Genomic DNA, 24,776 nt, shown 5'->3' on the forward strand with positions numbered 1-24,776 from the left:
AGGCAGGCAGAGGAAAACAGGGCCAGCATCTGCTCTCCAAGGTACTGCCCCTTCAACTGCAGCACGAAATTTCTACCCAAGCATCCTCTTACCAACAATGCCCCAGTATGCTCCACATCACCTGAGCATCTAAGGACAGTTATAACGGCTAGTCTCTCCCAGGAACTGACACTGGTAACATCCAGGGTAGCCTAAAACACATCATCTTGGACATGTCTTTGCTATTACTTGGGGCTTCCGTAACTTGAAAACTACCCCTACAGAGGAAAAGCCATACAGCACCAAAAGGTATGGAGGGGAAGGGAAATCTAACAGCAAGTTTTCCTGCAGAGGAAATTAGATGACTTCAAGCTCTACACTAGTCAAATATATTTTTTTAAAAAAAGTCATATAGAGCAAGGGGTATTTTTCTTTCTTTCTTGATTTTCCTTGAAGTTTTTCACATAACTAAGCAGGAACGTAACTCTGGAGTCGCAGGCCCCTTACTAGGAAGGCGAGAGCAGCTTCAGCGTAAAATCTGAGAATCTCTTCTATGAATAAAGGAACAACTTTTCTTAATATTCCTTACATATGGTAAGAAACATAAGGATGTTTGCCTCCATGGCTTTCTTAAACTTTAAGGATATTGTAACAAGTACTTATCCAGCAGAATATCTCGCTGTATACAAAGGCAAAGATCTCAGTAAATACATGTTAATGGTCCATAACTTACAACAAAACTCAGCAGAATGGGATTTATGTAACTAATCTTCAGCATCAATGCTCAAGCAGCTTGAGCAATGAGAAAGAACCAGTCCTCAGCAGCCTGAACAGGAAAAGGTTCAGGACAAAATCATTTTTGATCACATCAAATAGCATGAACCAAAATCATTGTACAAAACAAAAGCTGAAATACCGTTCTAAAAATAGAAGCCTTTTAGCTATTAAAGTCACTAAATTTTTCCTTCAACTACTTTACAAACAACAGGTTAAAAACAACTTTATTATACTATCACCTGCCCTTTTACTTTAGAAAGTTCACAATTAGAAATGCTACAAGTTCCTCCTTCCATTTTTTTAGAAGGAGGTTAGCACTTCACCACAGTCCATGATAACTGCAGTTTGGCAATACTGCTGTAAAGGAAAAGTTATTTTCATTTTTCTTTAAGTCCGGCAGCTCATCCCCTTAAAAAGGGACAAAACGAAAAGTAAACACAAAACAGTGGCTGCATCGAAATGTTATAAATAATTGAGCTTTTTTTCTTCAACAGGAGACAGTAAAGATTTAGATTAGTGTAATAAAGTTGGCCAGTTACCCCAATAACTCTACAGAGTCTCTGCAGAGGTTCTGAACATGGAAATATCAAGTAAACTGAAAGAAAATATGAATCTTTTAAAAATGCAAATAAAATAAATTAAAAAAAGTCATGCAACAGAGACAACTGCTTACTTTTGCACAAGAGGAACCATCAGTCAAATGAAACACTAGATCCACACAAAACTCTAGGCGTAGTCAAATAATCAATACTGAAGCTTACAGGCAACCATTGAAAAAGTGACAGCAGCTCTTGTAGACCAAGTGATGCTAGTTATGCAATATTTGTAATAAACTTATTATAACATATACTCAGTATCTAAAACAATACATGAACATTCACAGCATAAAATATTCAACCTCTCCAGCTCCCAAAGACCAAAACTTAATGCTGCAATGTTCTGGAATACTTCAATTTCTTACCTATCTCAAGGTAAACAGAGCCTCACTCAACCTCCAGATCTACTCTCTTTGTACTTCCTAAATGCCAGAAAGCCAAGCCAAGCATCTTCAACATCCAAATTCAGGGCTATCCTGAAGCTATGCAAACAGTAAACCACTCCAGTATCTCAAGTGTTTTATGAACCTGATCATACTGGCAACAGTTCTGTAGGCCAGCTGACAGTGATAATGGGCAGAAAAAGAAAGTATTAGTCTACATCCACCTCCTGTGCTTGAGTAAACGGCATGGATTTTGTTTTGGGGTTGGGTTGGGGTTTTTTTTATGTTTTGCTAAAGGTTTATGAGAAAACATAACGAGAAAAATGGCCCACAAGTTTGTGTGATAGAATAATTCCTAGAAGTGTCTATTCACTAATGTGAACTGATTTTACCACGTTTCAGAGCTGCTAGGAAAAAAAAAAATGGACTAAAGAGGCAATCATTGAAGAAAGTGAAGCAGAATGCTGGGAAGAAAACAAACAGTTCCCAGAAACCAAGAGCTAGGAATAAACTTGGCCTACCAAAGCTACCTAAAATCATGATTGCCACTGTATAGTAAAATCTATTTCTCCATTTTAAATTTCTTTTAATTACTTTTACATAAACCAACCCAAACAACAAGAACAAAACAAACCTAAATAATCTACGGAGTTTTAAGTCAACACACATCAATACCCACTGCAGTCCCAAAGGGAAGTCACTTAGGCAACCAAGCCCAGCCAGGCTCTCTGGGGCATGCCACAGCCAGGACTACAAGCACAGCTGACTCAGGACCAGTCTGAAAACTAGATTTCCACTTTAAGCTAAGCAGCAGCACTCCCAGGCACACAACAATCTTACACTCCCAACACTTCCATGGAGCATCAAGTATTTCACATTCAAGTGAAGCCAAGTGCCCAGCGATAGCACGATTCTACAGGTAGCTCAAACTATTACTATGACTTCAGGTGTGACACAGCAACCTTCAGAACTGTGGTGTAAAAGACTTGAGACATAAAAATCCATCTTTCATGTTACACTTCTGTATTTCCTGGCTTACTTTAGGGTTAAGACTATCTGGATTATCTGCACAGTGCCTAGCAAAACAGAACTGTCCTGATCAGGGCCTCTGGACAGCACAGCAATGTAAATATTACTAAAGAACAAATGAAATTCAATATAATCCCTCCTAGACTGACAAGAACTGGCATGCAAAGAAACCAAAGAACATACAGTGTGTTGATATCAGGGTTCATTTTGGGATACAGAATACTGTAAATTAACAGAAAAGCATATTATGTCCCCCATGCGTATTTCCTGTAAAAAGCGTGTACATTTAAATAAGCCCCTATAATTAACACCATGAGAATCTGTTCTTAAGTCTTTTGTAAATATGTGCCCTTATCTTAAAAAGTAAACAATTGTGTCTTCCTTTTTTTTTTTTTTTTCCTTCTCTTTCTATTTAAGGCTACTAAAAATGTTTACATTGTGGAACACTAATTCAGAAATCAGACCAGACTTTTTTATAGCCTTTACTCTTATTAAACCCCTGCCTGGAAAAATGTAAGTGGTGCTAACGTACCTAGAGCACTCAATGAGAAATGAGACTGTTTAAGTGAACAACAGATTGTCTTGCAATGCAAAAACTGCTCTAAAGCCTGGGCACTTCATAGAGGAATTTGTGTTTTACTGAGTTCCTGGATGAAATCGTAACTCGAACCTACTACTTCTTCTCAGGAAATAACTTCAAGATCGGGGAATTTACTGGGTTTCATACTTAAATCAAATGCTGACCATAAAGATGCTGCAAGACTACAGTTACCAACATTGCTGCTTCTGTCCACAAAACAGTGGCTCCTTCTCATTCTTAAGCACAGCAATGAAGCTTTGTGTTATATACATACACATGCACACACGTGTCCATACAAACCTTTGCCCAAAAAGCAAGTTTTTCAAACTACAGGTTTCCAGTCCCACAAGATCTCAGGCAGCCCTTATGAGTGCCACAGAAGCAGGCCCACTGAGTACCTGTTACAGATCAGGCCTAAGGACCTGGGAGTCTTGTAGCAAGCTCTAGCAAGACATAACCCTGGGCCTACACAAAGGTCACTGCTAGAAAAAAGCTCCAGCTCTGCACATTGTTGTGGGATGCAGAATACTGTAGCAGTTTACAGTGGGACAAATATGCTTATAATAAAAATATGCCTGGCTGTTTGCAGAATTGTTACGTTCCATCCTTCTGTCATCCATAAATAGGTAACTTCTTCTGAAGAAAACCAGAGCTTCCCACGTGTTCTTTCCAAAGCAATACGGTAAGAGTTGTCACTCTTTGTTGCGTTCACTAAGTGACCTGTCATACAATTGATACCAAATAATTATTTTGTAAACATTACGGTAAATGAAGACAAAGGGCAATATGTGTTTCATGTAAAAATGTTTAGTTTAGCAAGAAATTTCTAAACCAAACTAGATTATATTTCCTGGACCCTTTTCAAAACACTGTTTCAGTAGTTTCAGTGAAGAGGCGATCCTAAATGCTCAGCGGGCAGAAAAGGAAACTGCTGGCAGTCTCTGGCTCACACATTTTGGGCATGACCTCATTCTTTACTACCACTTTTCATTTTTGCTGCACTGTTTTTAAAAACCAAGGGTTGATGTGATTTTTGTACATTACCTTTATTTATTACTTTAAAAATACAAAGAACACAACGTGATGTTATAAAAGAAAGTGTCCGCCCCTTACAACTCGTTCTCATACAGCAAGAAGGTAGGTGGCACACACAATGCACCATCAAATATGCCTTCGTATCCAAACACACACAGAGAATAGTTAGGTTTATTTGAAGTGTGCTTGTTTCTCTAAATGGAAGGCCAAAGCTAGTGTTACCTGACCAACATTTTTGGAAGTGAACTATGCAGCCATGGTAGTGCATAATTTTCCTAATAAACCTGACTTAAAAAGCCAAATTTCCTTTTCCTAAATAGCAGATTTCTACCTTAAGTTACATAGAACCATTAAATTATCCATACCCTAGTTATATATTAAAAAAAAAAAAAAAAAAGCAATTTATAGCGATTTAAGATATTGCTTTATCTGTAAGGGAATATCTATCCACCTAAAACCCAATTACCTTAAAATGGTTCTAAAAATAAATTCATACTGGAATTCAAGAGATTTCTTGAAATAACAAATTTAACATTACAGCTTTTTTCTATCTGATCATATCTATCTTGATCAAGTTTAAACTATTATTTATCAATCCATCAAAAGAAAGCGAAGTTATCTCTTCCAACAAACAGTTGTCATCAGTATACCATTGATAGTTTAGTCTTGTTTCGAGCCTACTGTTTAAATAAGCATTCAGTCTATAATACCAACATATTCCCAACCTCTCCCGTTGAGGCGGATAAGATACACGTACTAAATCAAGTAAACATCACAATTGTTCGAAACAAGATATTGGAATTATAAGCTTAGCCAAACTTGGCAAACAATTTTAACAACCCAACAGTTCTCTGACGTTAACCTTTTAATCTGATTTATTCCAGCCTCAGACTGTCCTGAAAGTTATTTCTACACACACACATTTTTACTTTTCAAATAAAATGCTGGCCATCACTGAATATCGTATTTCCCAGCAAGCAAGAGGCCAGCATTCAACTACTGTAGTATCTACTCATGTATCTCGGGAAGGAACCACCACCACATACAACTGGGCCTCACAAGAGTTAAGAATAAGAAAACGCTGTATCCAAATCTGTTCTAGGAAGCATTCTGTGCCTCACTTTAGTGGAACACGATTTGCCTCTAAGCAGGCTGCAGTGAGAAACCAGGAAAAACGTTTAGGATTTGAGATAGCTAAACTTCCCGCTAATCACAAACTTCAGCTCATGAGCTCGTTAAATTCCCCAGATCTCTACAAATCATGGGTTTTTAGGCTTTGTTCCCGAAGCGGTGCAGGGAGACGAGCCTCCGAGGCTGGGAAGGTACCCTGCTTGCCATGGAGAACGGAGAGCAGGTTCCGAGGGATACACGAGGCCTACCGCGGAGGGGAACAGGGGATTTCGAGCCCAAAATGAAGACCGATCTCCGCGGCACCGGGGAGCATACCTGCTCTATTAACCCTCCGACCCTCCCGGCTGTTTAGCTAACACTTGTAAAGAGGAAAAACTTCGGAAGCGAGCAAGAGACCACCCCCGAGGAGAAACACCCGGGAGCTCCTTCCCCCCCCCCCCCCCCCCCCCCCTCCGCCGGCAGCCCGGCCCTCGCAAAGCCGAGCCAGGCTCCTTTAGGCGCCGGTTCCCTCACAGCCAGGCAGTCGCTTCGGAAATATAGGTACCCGAAAACCACCTCCACCGCGTCCCTTCCCCCCCGCACCCCACACCGCGGACGGGCGAGGGGGAGGGGGGAGGCAGGATCACTCCGAGTCGCCTTGTCTGCTGCTTAAAAGGGACCCAGCCCAGGCCCGGCCTCCAGCTGCTCAACAGCCACCGGAGCAGCGCCCAGGCACCTCCTCAGCCGAGCGGGGAGCCTGCTAGGCCCCGCTGCGGCTTCCCGGGGATGCAGGGCGCCAAGCGGGCTCCTCATGCCAACGGCAGGGTCACGTCCCCGCCCGGCCCCACACGCAGACACCCGGGGGGCAGGCGGGAAAGGCCGGGGCCGAGGGGGGGGAGCCCTGCGAAAGGCCCGGCGGGGACAGCCCCTCGGCGCACCCTCCCCAGGCCGCAAGTCGCCCGGCCCCGGCACGGAGAGGAGGGAAGGGGGGGGAAGGAAGCCGCAGAGCGGGGCAGGCTCTCCCTCGATGGCCACCCCGCAGGCAGAGAGGTAACCCCGCGCCCAGGAGGCCCGAGCCAGGCGGCGAGCAGGGAGAGGCGAGGGGCGGGTGGGGGGGTAAGGAAGGCGATGAAGCGGGGTTATAACCCAGCCCGTGTAGAGGAGGGTACGTGGGGTCCCGGCCCGGGGCGAGGAGTGTTGGGGGGAGGGTAGCGGGGGAGGGCGGCCGCACTTACTCTCATTTAACACCTCCAGCAGCTCGGCGCAGCTCTCACACATTGTTCATTAACAGCAGCAGCCGCCGCCGCCGCCTCCTCCCGACCATTGATTGATCCACTCGGTGCTGCTGATTGATGATTGATGGGGGCCGGGGCGGGGGTCAGCCGGGGGGGAGGGGAAGGAGGGGGCGGGAAGGAATGGGAAGAGAAGGTGGGGGGGGGGAGAGGCAGGGGCCGGTCCGGGATCCGGGGGAGGGGGGGGATGGGGCGGTTGAGCAATGCAAATGAGCCTGTGGCGGCGGCGGTAGCGGCGGCGGCGGGGAGGAGAAGCCGAGTCACTCACTGGCTCCCAGTGACTCCACGCGCCGCCATTTTGCTGAGGGGGAAGGAGGAGGAGGGGACGGGAGCGAGGGGGGACAGGGCGCTCGGGCTCAGCTCGGCAGTTTCCGACCAGGCAGGAGGCGACGGTGGCCGAGTCCCTCCCCCCTTCCCTTTCGCCCCGCCTTCCCACCCCGGGCCGAGCGGCGGGCTGCCGAGCGGGGAGGAGGAGGAAGGGGGCGGGCCGGACGCCGGGGCCGGGAGGGTAAAATGGCGGCGGCGGCGGCTCGGCGCGCGCCCGGGGTAGGGCGGGAAGCGCGTTTCCCTGCCCTCTTCCCGCCTCCCGCCAGCAACGCGCACACGCCGCGGTGACAGGGACAGAGGAGCGGCCTCCCCCGCTTAAAGCGAGCGGCCGCCGCCAGAGGCCTACCCCGGCCCGCCCCCTCAGCTGCTCTGTGGCCGTGCGGCCCTCGCCTCTTCCCGGGCCGCCGGAGGACGCTTGCCGGGGCAGGCTCGGCCGGCTCTGCGCTGCGCGCTGCTCCCTCGTTATTATTGCTGTGACTGCAAACGCTGGTCGAGCGGGAACCGCGCTGCGAGAGGCGGGCGGGCGGGCGGCGGCGGCCCCGTGGGCCCTCCCGCCTGCAGGGAGCGCCTGGCGGGCCGGGCACGCCGCGCAGCGAGGCAGCGCCCCGAGCCGGGGCGGGCGTTCAGGGCTCCGGCCGCCGGCCATCGCCTTCCCGCCCAGCGCCGGCTGAAGGGAGCGGCGGCCGGAGCCCAGCACCTGCCCGGCCCGCCCTCGCCGAAGTACCGCGGGAGCGGTTTATGGCGATTTTTTTTTTTTATCTCCTATACTTTTCGACCCTGTTCCGCTTTCCTCTTGGATAGCGATTTCTTCAGCATAATAAACGTCCAATGGCAAGCATGGCCTCTGTGAATAACTAGAAATACCGCATTCTGTGGCTATGCGTCCAGGAGCCTACCTCTTCAAACATAGAAACTTTAAAGATCCATAATTCATACTGATTGCAACTACCACTTCAGTTAGCGCCGTGACGGGCGCAGTTGGAGCAGGGTCCCGGCCCCCCCGAGGACGAGCGTGCAGGCACACGGCAGACTGCCGCACAAGAAACCCCCCTTTTTTCCCCACCTCTCAGCCCCGCACAGGGACACGCTCCCGCTCCCAGGCTCACGGATCACACGCGGGAGCGGGGATGCTTTCCCCCCCCCCGGAGTAGGCGCCTCTCTCCTACTGTGTTTTGTATTTCTGTAGTACCACCCAGTGGTAAACTCGTGTATTATTCTGAATGCCTCCAGTTTACCGACTTGTACCTAGGATTAAGAAAACAAATCTATTAATGGCCGCAATGCAGATGCAATATAGTTTAGTAGAAAGTAAAATAAATCGCAAAAGTTCCAGATTAAGGGGAAAAGAAAGGAAAGCTGTTTCAAGCTCTTCGGTGGCTGACTTAAATGGAAAAATACAAAATATAGGTCTGATGTCATTGCAGAAATGCAGTTGCTTTTTTAACTCATGTGCGTATTTATACAGGCTGATACCCCCACTGGTGGTTGTATACATAACCTCCCACTCAAGCACAGAGAATGCGCTCCTCCTAACAGTCCTCAAAGCATCCATCTGTTAAGCTAAAACAAAGAACTCCACTGCTGCTTAAAAATAAAAGAAGAGACAAGTTATTGTAAACAACAGACCTAGTCTCAGATACAACTACTACTGTGGAAGCCAGGACTATACGAGAACAATCTTTCACCCAGACTTCTTGTCACTACTTGTTTTTGAAATACTTTCCAAGTTAGTGTTATCAACAAGAATAGCTTTTCTTAATAAAATTCTAAATATTCCCTGCTGAAATTTCCACTTATTAAACCAATACAGAAAATAAACTTTGAGAGTCTACACAAGACACAGGTTCCTTGTTGTCTGTCCCTTGAATTCACATTTTATGTTAATGCAAGTATCTTTCAAACAGGATTCCTGAGAATAAGAAAGAATACCAATACAAGAGACAGGAGGAAGACTGCGACTAAACTAAAAACTTCCCTGAAACTTTTTACTGATCTTTCTTGTTATATGTAACTTAATTCCTGACAGACATAGTCTTTTCTAAATAATCTCTTTTCTGTTGACGGACAGAAATCTAACCACTACTAACTAGTTGTTAAGCTAGCTAGTTTTAAGAACTAAGCCTCCACACTGCTGTGGTGGTTGTTATTAAACTGACACAGATGTACCGGATCCTGTAAGGCCTTTTTTGTGTGGTCTCTTCTAGATAGCCTAAAAACCTGTACAATGGAAGTATAAAAGTAGTCTAGAAAAATACAGTATCACATTCTGCTCATGTCTGAATTAAGGTACCAATCATCTTTCTTTTCTATGGCACTGCTTTCAAAACTTGAGATCTGTCAAAGGTGGATCAGAGGCTTTTATGTAACGTGTATACATACTGCTATTTTTCACTTGATGTTGTGCTATCTTACCTTCTATGTGTCTAAAGAGTATTTCAGTTATCCTTTTGGATGCCATTTTTACCACAGCTTTCATGACTTGTCTTTGCAATATGCCATATGCTCTTTTCCAAATCATGTCAGTCTTCATTTGCTGGAATACCCTTTACCATTATCAAAACTGGAGTTACTGAAGTTGGAAGCCAGAGCTGCACAAAGAGAAGCTTAGAAAGCATCTTAATTTTGTCACACCAAACTAATATAAACCCTGCATCTTCAAAAGAAGTCATGCTTATTTGCTTCCTTAACCTTTAACATTGTAGCACAACAGGTATTCCTGCTAGCACGGAATCTATCAGTGGTTATACAAGTGAGGTGTCTGGAAAAACACCAGAAATGTTGTGGGTTGGGTGTTTTTTTTTGGTAGAAAGCATAGTTCTACAGTCTGCATAATCCGATTTCAATTTGCACTTTCACCCTCTTCCTTCCTTATACAGGCCTTGCGGTAAATTTTATAACAGAACCAAAATTAACCGCCAAAACATCTCAAAAGATTGTTTTTCTGACGAAGTGCCTCTTTGATCTGATCGCAGCGTCACATAAACACCAGAGTCAGCACAAGGAAGGGGCCTTTGGCATGGTATCACATGCCAAGTTCAATGAATACAACAGAAGAGTATAGGTGACCTTGAGTCACTCCTGCTTTTGTGCAGACTGGAGTACTGCCAGCCAAAGTCTTTATACTGCACACAGGAATCTTTTCTTTTTTAATAGAGATGGAATTGTGTTTGTTGCGGGGTTTTTCTGTTTGTTCTTAAATTTAACGTTAGCTTCTAAGCAGGAGTGACAAAGAGCTATAACTGGTCCCATTACAGTGATCATCAGCCTCCCACTCTTCTATGCGCTGTTTTTCCCTTGACCTTTGTTGTCTCCTCACATGCCATCCTTGCAAGGTGGTTTTCTTTAAGGTCAAGATGATGGAGTTAACCATTCACCAAAAGAAAACCAAACCAAACCAAACACAACCGCTCTGAAGGGGATTAGGAGTTGAGGTAGTAAGATTGATCACTGCCCCTCTTCCTTCTTCGGGACACTGCAGCCTCTCCTTGCCTGCCTCATACTTTATATTTTCAAGCTTTCGTTTTCTGTATGAATACTTACAGTTGCTCATTGGACCTCAAAACAGTAACTGTGGAATGTGGAAGATTGAACTGAAACCTTTTCTTTTTTAACATTAATCATGTCAACTCCTTTATCCCACATCAGATGAATCCCTCTGGTTGACTGAATTATCTTGTTTGAACTTTGTTGCTCTGCTGGAAGTTCCCATCCCTGTAGCAATGACAGCCAAATGGACTGCACGTTTACTCCTCTACTGCCACAACTTACAATGAAAGGTCAACTGCCAGTGATGTCAGCAGATGCTAAGAGGAGATGGGAGCTGCAACTGCTAGAAAGCAAGTAAGTAATTTCCGCTATACAGAGGATAGCGTCAAGAAGGCGAATTCCATCCAGTCCAGCGTATTTGTGACCTCTGGTCTGGAATGATACTGGACGTGGTTGGAATCCCTTGCCTAGGATATCCTTAATTTTGCTAAAGGAAGCAAGTCTCTGCCTGTAAAATGTGAAGTTACCAACGAAACTGGGCCGGAGCACAACAGAATCAGTTTACATTTACACACTCATTTTAAGTTTCAGCACTTGCCTTTTGTTGCTCTGTTACCATTTTCACACTTTGTAACACGGTTCATGTCTAACTAGACTTTCTTACCACAGCACCCTGTGAAGACAAACTCGATTGGTTTGACTTACGCTAAACATTAAGCAAATACACTCAAAATAGCCCTGTCTATTAGGCCAAAAACACATCATGTAAGAATAAATAATGCTCACTATACCACCAAACTACGTTAAACAGTTTGCTCCAAAATGAGCTAACTGGCTGCTCAGCATTTTAGTAGGAAGACAGTCTGCATTCTGATAAACATTACCACCAGCTGTTGGGTATGGCAAAGATCACACGGTACAGCCAGAGCAAGTTCCAACTTTTGAGTGGTTTCAGACTGCACCTTAGAGCCTCTTTCTTATGTGATCTGGATTAGTAATTCAGTTGAAGGGCTGTTTTTTCCCCTCAAGTGCTTCTGTACCCATGAAGATCGGGTGGTGATGACTGCATTAGCTTGAGATTCAGTGCTACTTATCTAACCACTCCTTTTCCCAGATGAGGTAGGCTGAGCATGGTACCCACATTCTCAATGCTATTGTGAGTGAACATCCTTCACATTGTTTCAATCTTCATTTTGATTATTTCAGTCTATAAAGCAGCTGTCAGGTGACTGGTCATCCCATCCCTTTCATCGGAAAGCATGGCAACAGCTACATTACTGAGCATTAGCAACAATGCCATCAGCAACTGAACCATCTTACCTGTCAAAGAGAGCACAGACAGCTTTTTTTTGTACAGCTGGACCCCCGTTTTGGACTTTTTACTGGTAAAGCACACTTACAGTGTTCCTTTGCAGAACTTTTATGATTGCACAGTTTCAAGTTAACCCTGAAAGCAAACTGGTCAGAGGTAAAACTCTGGGAGAAGAGTTCACAAGCTAACTACAAAAGATCTGAGAAGTTCGTAAAACCATTTATGAAGGTTGATGCAAAAATGCTCGCTAGATCTAATGCTACAGAAATGCCACAAAAGAAAGGTGGTCATCACTGCCTGGTTTTCAATATACACGATAAAATAACTAGCAGCAGTAATAGGTGGGCTGCATCAGCTCTTTGCAGCACACACATGCTTAACCTTGTTATGTTGTCACATCAGTGAAAGTTTTTAAGTCTTTCCCCCCCCATCCTCCAACCTAAATTGGCCAATTCTTCCTCACAGTCTTTGGTGAAATAACAGAATCTGTGAAAGACTACAGGCTTCTGAAGACTCAGAAAAAACTGAAACAATGTTTTAAAAGACCAAGATTTTAAAATGTTCACAATTTAAAAAAACACCAGGCCCTCTGACGTATTTTGATGGGGGACTTGGAAGAGACTACCCAATGTATTACCTAGGAAAAAGTGCTGTTTAAGTTAGGTGGAGTAAATACAAGTAAAAACTTGAGTATTAGTTTTCCTCTTTTGTCATTCTCATCCATACTCTCAACTTCCAAAACATTCCTTCTCAACCTGATCTTTTCTTTGCACTGTGTTCTTGTACCACTTACAGCACAAACAAGCACTCACAGGTAGTGAGAAACAAGCGTACCAATAGCAGCACATAGGGCAGGTATGTATGTATGACACCAGTGATTTTGAGTGCTTTAAGTAATTAAGGTACATTGTATGTGAAATCTTACCTGAGAAATTAATCCCTCAACTGGAACGGCTAAGCCTTTTCCCAAGGGAAAACTGCTGACCATAATCAGCCTTGGCCAACGAAGCAAGGATTTCCTAAATCTAAAAGGCTAAAAATAAATTCAGTCTCAAGGAATCAAGTGTGGAGGTACACTCATGAAGGGCAGACAAAGGGAGAGGTATGTTTCTTTTACTCATTTTTGACACGAAAACGTTTTTTTCAAGCCATCTCCAACATTTCAGTTCTGCCCCAAAACATTTACAGACAAAGCCAGTAAGTGAAGAGAAAGGGGAAAGGACTAGAAGTTATCTTCTAGCAAATATAAACAGTACCCCAGAAGCCTTAGATCAGTAATAATAATTGTTCCAACTGACTACGGGACAATGTCCCCTAGTCACAATACAGCATCGATGCAAGTTCCCCACTTCATTCAGTCTCTCCACATTTTGATGCGTAATTTTCAGCATCTCTTCCTAATCCTTCTATTAAGAAACCCACAGATGAAGTCCTACTGCTTTTCCAGTGCTAAAAACTATTCGAAGTAACTCTTAAAACCTTCCTTGAGAGATGAGCATTTCTAAAGCTTTTTTGCATAAATATTAGCTTTATTGGAAAATAATTCACTTAACCAGATTAACACACACCAAATTATTCTAGGCAAACACCCCCCTTTCCCCCCCAAAAGAAAAACAAACCAAAACCCAAACCAAAAAACCACATACAACAAAACTAACCTAAAATGCTTTGGAAAATAATCTGCTTCAGTTACAGTAGCAAACACATCATGGTAGCCTGAAACAAGTACTCGGGGGTGTCTTCATCAGCTAACAGGCAATCCATTCATGTAAACACAGAAAACACCCTGTAATACTTATACTTTATGAACGTACCTGGAGTACATAGAATTGGGCTTTTTTGAAAAATCTGTTTAGAAATATCACAAAACATTTGTTTACATATAATTACAAGTTACGTAGATGTTTATACGATGGTTCATGCTTTTTATCCATACACTTTAATGTACAGAGTGTGCATTTGAACTAGAACTTTTAGATGTACATTGTAGATTTTTTTCCACACTCAGGATAACTGCACTAGAAATATGCCCACACACAAGTCAAATCTTTTAATGGTATCCAGAACTCTGCATCAGCTGCACGTTTACAGCATCTGCAGAGATCCATGAAAGGCACCAGTTCTCAAGATAGTAAGTCAAGACCACAGTTAAGTTTTTAGATCTAAGAGGGAAACAAAGATTAAAATGTTGTCACTAGGTAACCTAGAAGGTATCCAAATAATGAAACCGCTCTTCTCTGAATTGATTTAAAAAATACATTTCAGATTTGCTTTTTGAGAGGTTAGGTCAGGTTTCATTCTTCAGTAAACCACCAGCCAGACCACAAGCCTCAGACTAACCTGAACCTTAAACACACATAGTAACACGCAGTAGCACACGTGTTGTTTTTGTTCAAAACTATTTTCAATGCACTGTTAATGCCGCTGTATGTCAGAACCAATTCAGTATTTAGTTCTGTGACTCAGATATAATCATTCTGATGTCACGCTCTTGGTGGTATTTATTTCCGTTTTAGGAAGACTTTCCTACTTCTCTGCACAGCTTTTGATGATCTCAGCTCTATAATGCTGCAACTCAGCCTTGTCACAAGCCACTTAATGTCCACTCTAGATGCATCCTTCAATAGTACTTCAAGAATTTTCCTCTGCCTATTTAAGACCATACTGCCTTCACAGAGCTGAACAGAAAGCTATACATCAACAGGCCAGGAAGACATGAAAAAGCTTAAATCATGAGCCTTCAAGAGAGAAAGAAACATTTTGTAACTATCAAAGTAATTAACAGTTCTGGTAGGCTGTATTCTAAGTCCTAGCCATGAAGGGTTTGAGAAACCTCTCCAGATTGACAACTGCCAGCTCGTAACATGTACACTGCCAAACGACCTTCACGCAGGAGCAGCTATGCTTTTTTTGGGGCCAGCTAAGGAAAACAAATGGAGAGATGTTCACAAACAGGAAGGAGCCAGCCCAGTACTTAAGACTGGAGCATTCTGGTCACAGCTGAATTCTACGTGAACACTGTCAATTCATGCACTTCTACTTCAAAAGTAATATACAGCACAAAGTTAACTACAGTATCCAAACTTACACAGACCTCCACAACTCTCTAACCTTGTTTTACAGCTCTGCGTGAATGGAGATGCGTTGCATCATAACAATCTTAAGATTAGAGACAAAATAAAGGGGAAGAAGCTTTGGGAGAGCTTAACATCAACTGTTAAGACAGCAGAGACATTACATAAATGGGGAAGCCAAGACCATACACAGTCTTAGTGTTCATACTGTTTTCACATCTGTATTTCATAAATCTGTGAAAATCATTTAACTACAAAACTTTAGGTAGAAAAATAACCGTAGCTCTTGTCTACATGTGTTATTAAAATGTGCTAGTATCCATTGTTCAGTCAAGATACAGTGCAATACCTCTGCAGAGTCCAGAGAGCGCGAAAGAGCAAGAGTGCCTTATTCCTGGCATTTTACAGTAACATAGTATTGAATATTTATTCCTGGAGGTAAGTCAGAATAGCTACTGTACTTCTAAATGGAACCCAAATTAGTTCATATTAACTTCAAGCACAGCCAAAGTCCTTGAGATGAGGCAAGCCAGAAGCAACAGTTATCTAGACCTCAAGGAACTAGTCCTACACCTTCTGGATATGACTCTTGAATACGATCACAGCATTTTCATCCAGTAAAAGAATAAGCCAAAGAAAGAAAAATAAATGTAAACCAAGTTTATTTTGCTTTTAAGTAGTGTTCTTTAAGCACTACAGCAATGGTAAACAATGTAAATTAGTATAAGTCATCTTAAAAGCCAGAGTTTTTTTTTTTATTTTATGAGTTGTTAAAAAGATGCAGCCTATTCTAACAGGATAAATATTTTAACCATTTCACTTCGAGTTAATGAAGGCTCACAAATGAGCAACACTCCTCATTGAGGAAAACAAAAAGCTGTTGTCGACAAAGCGACAGCACACACACAAAAACAAAAGAACTGTGTAAAAATAACTAATTGTACTGTGTTCCCATACTCTTTAGAAGTTGCTTTACAATGGGATGATATGCACATGATCTTGCTGCAAACTTGCCATACAACTTGCAAATACATGTAGCCTAGCCTTACCACTCAGTCCAAAAAGCTGCTAACTGATAAAAACAAATGCAGCACTAGAATCCTCTGCTTAACAATTCATTCAATCTGTTTTACTCATAACCTTTTCTCCTAGACTGCAGGACAGACTAGAAAGAAAATGATCCCGAATTAAAAATCAAAACTCTTACAGGAAATTGTATTATTTTGCAATATAGTCTTTTACAAGTTATGTTTTGCCTATTTTTCCCCTTAGCCACAAAATGGGCATGAAGTAATTACTTTGAAAATGCCTTAATTTTCAACTTCATGCAAATCTAAATAAAGATGACCAAACAAAAGCTTAAACAATGGAAGGATATTTCACAGAAAATTTCTTATACAAAAAACACATAAGAAAAAGGGCCACTAGGTGACATTTTAATTTACAAATTGGCATCATTTTGGTCAACAAACATCCAAGTGCTGTTTTCTTCTATCACAACAAAGTAGCTGTACAGAAAGAAAACTGCAAAACTTGTTTATTTTTTTTTTAATCGCACATCTCCTCAGGAATTTCATGTGGATTAAGGATGCCAGGTACAGACATCTGCAGTTTATGCTTCTCCTCTTGAGCCTGCCGAAGGGCTGTTTCTCTTTCCTCCAAGAATAAGTCTGATGTGTCCTCACCTGCAAATTCCTGTGTAAGTTACATAAAATCATTAGTTTATTGTCAAATACTTTAGGCAGAGTAATAAGCTTCCAAAAATCCAGAATGATACAGAAAACATCTTCCCCTCACATCCCCTGCCAGGCTATTTGCTGGTTTTGCTTTCAGTTCCTAAGGTCAGAAGTAATATAAAGGAATGCAAAATAATTTACCATTTTTACCTTATGTTACAGAACAGGTTGCTACAGTAACCCATCATTTAGACCTCACGACTGTTAAAGCAGTACCATTACAATTTTAAAATACCTGATGATTACAGTCTCAATACGGATTAACAAACTCTGACAATCTTCCTGAATTCTACCGTCTGTAGAAAAATGTAAAAGCATAGCATTGCTCTAGCAAGTTTCAAAACACGTCCCAATCCCAAGCATAACTGAGACAAGATTTGGTTAAAAATCAACTTGCTTTATTTCCCGATTAGAGTAAGTTTTGCAGCCTTCTTATACACAAGAATGGTATGCACAGCATAAAGCACAAGTGATGACACTTTAGCCCAAAAAGTAAATAATTAAGTGATGACACTTAAGCCCAGAAAAATAAAATTATATCACACCAAAACAGATCATATGATACACCACTCAGTCACGCAAGCCATTCAACAGAAGTTCTCACTACATTTTAAACAGCTGCAAAATAAGTGGTATCTCCTAAACAAACACTGAACGAACACCGTCAAAAGTACTTTCCAACAGTATCATCCTGCTAAACGATCATTTTTTATTTCTTGAAAAAAGCACACCAAACATACCTTGATTTGAACCAGAAAATCCCTTAGGTGTTCCTTGAAGGCAGGAATATCCTGGTTTAAACTGAAGAGTCCTGTTACAAACAGCTTAACCTGGGCACTAACAGTAAACACATCAGTTAGTGTTTCAAGACATAAGAACCCACTTAAAAGTATTAAAGACTCATGGCAGACTTACTCTTGCAGGTGAGGAAATGCAGATTTGAGAAGATTAGCAACATACTCCTGAATAAACATTTGGTTGTTCACTGGATTTCCAGGGTTTAACGGAGTACTTATTTTTCCCTCTTCTACTAAGTTGAACATGTATGCAAGGATTGATGCATGCATTGTCAAACCTGAACAGATCAGAGTTATACAGATGCACATTTATTATTCAGCACAGAAAAGTTAACATTATTTTGATGTTCAAAATATGGTGTTTTAATCAGCTGGCTTACATATGTGTTTTCTTACCAGCAGTGTGTGAGGTGTCCGTTACAACTGAGAAAATATGCTGAAGGATATCACAGAAGTATGTCTGATAAAAACTCTGGGCAGCAGTCTCTTCTTGTGCAACATTCTGAAGCAAAGTATAAAGTATCTGAAGTCCTGGAAAATGTGCATTAAAAAAACCCTTAAGTTACCAACAGAACAGTATTAAAACTTCTGTGCATATTTCTGCCTTTTCCAAAACAATACAAATATCACAAGAAATTCTGAAAAGCCAAGCGTTACACGCGATTTTCTCGGGCATTTCCTCAAGCAGCCAGTAGAGGGACCCCAGTCACATGCACGCCGCACGCCGATTTTATTTGCATTCTTAGATGACAGAAGCATAAAGAACCAAATCACATTACTAGTTACTAACTAATGAAGGCGAGAGAAACTCTCTACCGAAAAAAGTGTTTGCTAATTTAAGGAGGGAAGATATTTTATTTTTTTAGAATGACAGGAAAACTTAAATTACTTTCTAGGTGAAATTCAACTCGAAGTTCTCTTTTATCCCCATTCCTTCCTAACACCGATAGACAACTGACTAAAGAACTAGGTGGCTTCACAACCATTTTTTAATCCAGTAGTCAAGCACACTAAGCCCAAAATCTCAACAACTAGTATTTTTTAGAATTCAATACATATAGCCTCTCCTAGTCTCTCTTCGGTAATTTGTCATTCTGGACAGCTTTTTAATTACTTGTGTCTGTCAAATGCAGCAATACATTCAGCTATTCCATCAGATTTCATCCATTTTAAACGCCTCACTGTTGTCCAGAGGAAGCATAATCCCCCTTCTATAACAATCTAAGGTGTTTCCCTTTATGCTGTGGGCTCGCTCGCAGAGCATGGGTTCAGCCCCCGCCCCAATCATGCACTTTTCTGCTGGACCTTTCAGTAGTCACTGAGCAACTGTCTTAACTGAGGCATTAAGTCAAACACCACAGGCAGCACTACAGAAGCTGAGCTGCAACACCAGTTTTAGCAGCAGCGAGCTGTTGCATCAGTTCAGCCGTTTCAATGAAGTGCCAGCACTCACATGGAAAAGAAAGCAAGCAGGAACTGTAACAGTGCTCTCTTAGAGCTCCGGGAGTGAAACAGCATCCAAGTATGTCAGCCCATTAATGTATACCTGGCTGACAACTTGAAGCTGAGACAGAAGATTATTATTCTTGTGCAAATGCAGTACTGAGTCATGTGACTAGAATTCAAAGTCTGCCTAAAGAAAAAAATGCAAGAAAACAGCATTCTACCAGAAAATACAACTGATACCACAAATAAAGTCTGCATATTAAACACTTTCATTTACCTGTATCTGCAACGTTTCTCATTGTATGCTTGAAAGCCCAAATAATAGAATCCAGAACAAGTTTGAACTGTGCGGGTGGAATGGCCAGGAATGCTGGGAAGCAATGAGAATTTACAGCCTGGAGTAGCAAGAAGAAGTTTGTTCTGTGTTCAGGATATTCTTCAAAGTCCTAGAAGGAAAAGATGGGGGAGGAAGGTCAGGTTTCCTTAAGGTTCTTCATGAGATCTTCTGCCAAGTAGAGCACATCAATAGCCAACACAGAATAGCATTTAGATCCCCAAGTTTAAAATAACTTTCAATGCAAAGCAAAGGTTACCTTTCTCAGTTAACTTTTTCCCCACTAAAGCTTGCTAAGACCATCTTCAGGGGTTACAGAACATTGACAAGAGTCACATTTTGTCAGTACACAGCCTCCATCGCTACCCAGTCCACAGATAAAACAGACACATGGTCTCAAGAGGGGTTAAGCACCTATGTTGCTACAGGGGTACAATTTCTGGTCACACCCTATTGCAAACTAGCACTAATTCAGCCGGTAGCACTCAAGTATTATGCAAATACATATTGCACACTGCATTAGTGAGGAAATACTCAAGATGACTGATCAGTACTTATAGATTTTAAATATTTATGAATTTAGCCATTAGTCCTACAGTGACTGAAGTACACTTCTGCTTCCAGAAACACACCATTCCAAGTCCCCAGAACAGAAAAACTGCTAATGGAGTTAAATCAAGAGCTAAACAGAGAAATTTAAGGCAATAAGGTTAAGACATCCAACTAGACAGCCACACTTCAAAACAAGTATGTTCATTTGAGCAGAAATTTCAAGTGTCACAAATGCACTTGGTGACTGCAAAAAAACAGGGAGCTCACCCACAAGACACCACCACATATGGAAATGAAAGCAGGCATGAACTCCTACTTAATTGCTGTAAGATGAAAGTTGTGCAATTACTCTACTCGCTACGTACTGCCTCCCTTCATTGCAAAAGATTATCTTTCACTTACAGATGTACCAACAGCGAGGACTAGTACTCTTATAAAACTCCTTTGTCTTCAGTTACTAGGGAAATGCCTTATCCAAAGTTTAAATATAAATACCTTGTTGATCATGTTTAATGTGCACTCAAAAACAGCATCAAATATCTGAGGTATTTCAGCAGTAATGTGTCCACCCAGTTTGTTGACAATGATAGCCATAGTACTAAGTACTTCAGGTTCTCTAGCAGCTGGAACATTTCTCTGGTAATCAATGAGAACTGCATCCAACAAGGGAGGAACAAAGTTTTCAGCCACCTAATAGAAAGAGTAAGCCATGGTTATAACAATGCAGTTACCGAACATGGTCTCTAGCATGCAGTTTATAGTGAAGTTCATTGTTTAGTTACAGGCAATACTTTTTCCCTGGGAAGCTCAACTACATTACACTTCCATTAACTCCTCACCCTCTGTATTCAGGCAGCAGGGCTTCCCATAGGGTTCCCTTTAGACCTCCTCAGATTCCCTTTAAGATTACTCCCAGCTAAAATTAACGGAAGCATCTCAATCATAGCTCAGGCCTACCTCTCTATGATCGTACTTTCTATTTTACAAACCTCCTGCAGCAAGTTCCTGTGACCAACTCACTCAGTCAGTTAACAACAGAACAAAAACCAGAGTTCATCCTAATTCTGTCTTGCAAGTTATTTGTATAAAATAAATCTACTTACCATCTGAGGATCACTGGACCTGCTCACCCAGCCAGAAATTAATTTTAAAGTTTCCCTTTTTACAGTCCTCATACTTCTAATCAAGGGCTGCTTTGTTACCATTTCACCTGAAAGTTTTAAAGCTTCAGTTAACCAGGTAAGGTGTAACAAAAATATTAACTTAAATTGGTATTACAAACCAGAGAATGTTTATTTTTATATCCAAACTACAAAGACTACTTAAAATCTATTTACATATTGTGGAAAAAAAAAAAAAAAAAACCAAAAAAAAAACCAAAAAAACCCCACACACACCCACAAACCAAAAACACCCCTACCTTCCTATTCTAGCTCCACAGGTCAAAACTGCCACTCAGCATTGCAAGATTACTGACAATACCCTACTTAAAGAATTTGAAAACAGCTACAACTTACTTTTCAAGTAAGGGAAATCACACGTATTCACTTAACTACATGGACTGAGCTTATATCTGGTTCTCAGTAAGTGATGGGGGGAGAACAAGAAAGTTCCTGATTTCATCTAAGAGAAATAACCCTTTCAATTGTCTTCATGTGTAAAAGTCCACACTTACCCTTCTTAAAATGCCCTGTCCTTAGTTTTGTTTCTTACCCCCACATCAATGTAGTCTTATCAGCAAAACCTGACCTAACACACAGCCATACAACCATTACAGTACGTGCACACGGAAACCTAAGGTGGGATTGCTCGTGCCAGCTTCAGAGCCATCTCTGGCAAGACGGAACCAGTTGTAAAAACAGACTCTGAGGCAACTGCCATCACAGTAGTTGCTAATCAAGTAGCAACTCGGGCAACTTCACTGTTTCCAACAGGGAAAGAATCAAAATGTAATGATTTCTAAGCCGGTTTTATTCAGGATTCTGAGAAGCTGCTTCAAGGTAAACCAGCTGCTCAGTTACAAGTTTTATTCAACATTCCTATTTCCAAATATCATCATTTGCACTGGCAAGAAAATGAAGCATAACACACAATTCCATGACTCATTTTGTCTTGTAATGAACGAGTGCAGAAGCACATTCAACTGAGCTACCATAGGCCCTAATTTATCTAGTAAGAATAGTAGGTTAGGCAATTGGCAATTCCTTCTCAGTGACTGCAGGCCTGGTTTATCACGACCTTCAGGCATCTTCACTACAGTTACATTTCTGTAACAGAGCTATTTGGTAGCACAGTATGATACCAACACTATGCCAACATCTTTTGGAAAAAAAAAAAAGAGTGAGATTCTATTTAAAGATTGTATTTTAATACTCAAAGTTAGAGTAAGCTAAAAGAACACATGCTACAACTTTGTCTCAGCAAGATGCCTATTAATTCCAAGTATGCATCTACGCTGTTTGCACCTTTCCTAAACTTTCTCATTTATAGGTGTTTTTTCATCCCTTTAAAATCAGGAGTTTGAATAAAGTATCTGGTTAACAAAAAAATCTAGGCAAGCACTTTCGGTCATTCTCCACTTTCCTGATACACACTATAACATTACCCAAATTGGAATGTACTTGGAAACCTGATGACAGACACTGCTGCCCCCCATTTTCAGGAAGAACATGGACTTTCTTACCGTTAGCCTGAATAGCTGCAGAAATGTTTTCACTTAGGCACTTGTACACATTCAGCATATCTAAATAAATTCTTCCAAGCTGAATCACAAAGGGGTGGCCAACTGCTTTACATGCTCTTACATTGGTTTTCAGAATACTACCAAGCTGCTTAACTGTTTCAGGATCCTTTAGAATATCAACATTCTGTTAAAAAAGAAAATTAAGAGTCCATTTTTTTTAGTGAATAAAACTGCTCTTTAGCTTTCAACGTGAAAGTGTAAGGTTCAATTATTTTGCACACTGCATTAAAGAACGTGTCACTGAAATTTACATACAGACTTTACATATACTGCTGTTTACTTCATGGCACTTGCCACCACTTTGGAGTCAGGATAAAGCTTCAATTGATTTAATTCTGCTCTTCTGCAGAAGTATTTTTGCTGCAGTGGTACAAGCATTATTCTAATTGAAGGAAGAAAAAAAAAAAAAGCTATGAAGGAGAGATTAAGAAGGTAAAGCCACACAGCGAGTGGTCCAAAGGCAAGGCAGTGTGTTCTTGTATTAAGCGGGAAGCCAGAGTAAGAAACCCTAACTCAACCTTGCCTAAATTTCAGGTTCTTAACTCCAAACAGACTGATCTCTTGTGCAGTGCAAAACTGTTGTTCTTTAATGCATAAAGTATGTTGAAAAGACTGAAAGAAATGGAGGATAAAATTAAGAAATAAAGATGTACTTTAAGAGAATGATGGAAGAGAAAGGAGGAAGAGTGAACCTTATTTTTAGCACTTTAACTTTTCTGTTTTTCAGAAAGAAAACACACTTCTAAAGGTAGGTGAAAGGGAGCCTTAGAAAAAACTATTAAAAAATATCCCATACAGCAACATAAAATTGTCCTTTAAATCAGATTAAAACTAGCATTTATTTTGTGCTTTGTCTCCTCTCTCAAAACAGGACTCTTACTGTCATGTCAACCACTATTTCAGCCATCAGTTAATGAAGTCCACCACAGCTACATACAATAATAACAGTAAAAAATAAACCCAGGGTGAGAGAAGCATTTAGCAGTTTTTCTTTACCTCAACACAGAACACACTTAAAATTTATGAGCTTACTTTTGTTGCCTGTTGAATTATGCTGTCCCACACTTGATTCGGTAGCAACATGTATTTTTCTATCAGATGCTCCTGCACAGTCTGGTCTGTCTGTGCCCCAATCATATACCCTACTGCTTCATAAAATGTATGCACCTGATTGGAACAAGTCAAACAGGAAGGTTAAAAAGGAGTAAGGAACATTTTACACTGTTCTGAACTATATATACACTAGAGACTGAAAATGTGTTTCACTGTCTAAATACCATTTTCCCCTTCTGACTTTCAAGGGTTCTTCTCCATTCTTTCCTTACTTTCATTGTGTACAGAACAAAGCTCCATCTCCTTTCGCTCAAACACTACGACATACATTCCACAGTCTTTTTAAATTTGCAGTCATATCCTGAAGTGAGGCAGCTCAAACATATGCTACTTAACTCTTACCTAAATATTACTAGATGCATTTTAACTGTGGACTGGATTACATCACTCTAAGCAACTCTTCCCAGATGTCAGATCCACTAGGCCCCAAGTGGACAGCCATTACGGCGACATCTCAGGGTGCATCACACACTGCTCTCTCATTCCTGAGCTGTACCCTTCCCAGATGCAGAAGCTTTTGGATAGTTCCCCACCCCTCCCTTCAAAATACAAGAGCTACAGGTACACTACTGTAGTAGAGTATTACTCACTCCCAAAGCAGAACCAGAAAACACAGGATTCAGTGTCTTATTCCCTTTTTAAAACAGTCCAGAATTTAAAATTTCAACTAAATGCACTTCAATTCTCCTTCCAAATATTGGAATATCTCAATATTGGGTATATCTTAATATAATTGAGACCCAGTAATGCAACTGTAATGATCACACTATTTATACCATTACACTGTCACTTAACAAACTAAGGAATACAATTCAAGCCTTGAAAACCACTACTACGTGTCAACAGGAAATAACTTTCCATTAGTCTTTAGGAATTATCCACAATGCTGAACTAAACATACCTGTTGTGGCTGAAGGTCACAGATAATTGTATTAATATTGTTCAAGATTTCATCAATAAACGGCATGACCTCTCCCACTTGCACCTGGACAAAATGTCGGCGGCATTTCTGTGCTATTTTTATGAAGGTATCACAAGCCATATCCTGGACGCCATCATGGGTTTCTAAATTAAA

At 41.4% G+C, this 24,776-nt stretch overlaps 2 protein-coding genes across 20 annotated transcripts in view; both read right to left on the reverse strand.

Annotated features, from left to right (window-relative positions):
* USP34 (ubiquitin specific peptidase 34) overlaps positions 1 to 6,844 on the reverse strand; it is a 137,064-nt gene extending 130,220 nt beyond the window's left edge. For 8 of the 12 annotated variants that reach the window (XM_037405176.1, XM_037405166.1, XM_037405167.1 and 5 more), the window contains exon 1: positions 6,725 to 6,830. Coding sequence is in view for 11 of the 12 variants with exons in the window: in XM_037405166.1 (XP_037261063.1) it covers positions 6,725 to 6,767 (43 nt within the window). In the remaining variant the exon portion in view is untranslated. Of the gene's footprint in view, positions 1 to 6,724 lie in introns of all 12 variants that reach the window. The other 4 variants (XM_037405174.1, XM_037405169.1, XM_037405173.1 and 1 more) reach the window with 1 other exon arrangement.
* Positions 6,845 to 15,625: 8,781 nt separating this feature from the next.
* The window catches only part of XPO1 (exportin 1), a 39,940-nt gene continuing 30,789 nt past the window's right edge, over positions 15,626 to 24,776 (reverse strand). For all 8 annotated transcript variants that reach the window (XM_037405184.1, XM_037405180.1, XM_037405177.1 and 5 more), the window contains 10 exons: positions 24,603 to 24,766; positions 23,621 to 23,755; positions 22,529 to 22,712; positions 20,949 to 21,055; positions 20,341 to 20,535; positions 19,237 to 19,405; positions 17,910 to 18,044; positions 17,632 to 17,791; positions 17,457 to 17,553; positions 15,626 to 16,675 (listed from right to left, as the gene is read on the reverse strand). In XM_037405184.1, coding sequence (XP_037261081.1) covers positions 16,529 to 16,675; positions 17,457 to 17,553; positions 17,632 to 17,791; positions 17,910 to 18,044; positions 19,237 to 19,405; positions 20,341 to 20,535; positions 20,949 to 21,055; positions 22,529 to 22,712; positions 23,621 to 23,755; positions 24,603 to 24,766 — 1,493 coding nt within the window. In that variant the 3' untranslated portion in view covers positions 15,626 to 16,528. The remainder of the gene's footprint in view (positions 16,676 to 17,456; positions 17,554 to 17,631; positions 17,792 to 17,909; positions 18,045 to 19,236; positions 19,406 to 20,340; positions 20,536 to 20,948; positions 21,056 to 22,528; positions 22,713 to 23,620; positions 23,756 to 24,602; positions 24,767 to 24,776) is intronic.

This window comes from Falco rusticolus, chromosome 12, assembly GCF_015220075.1.
Source record: "Falco rusticolus isolate bFalRus1 chromosome 12, bFalRus1.pri, whole genome shotgun sequence".
NCBI lineage: Eukaryota > Metazoa > Chordata > Aves > Falconiformes > Falconidae > Falco > Falco rusticolus.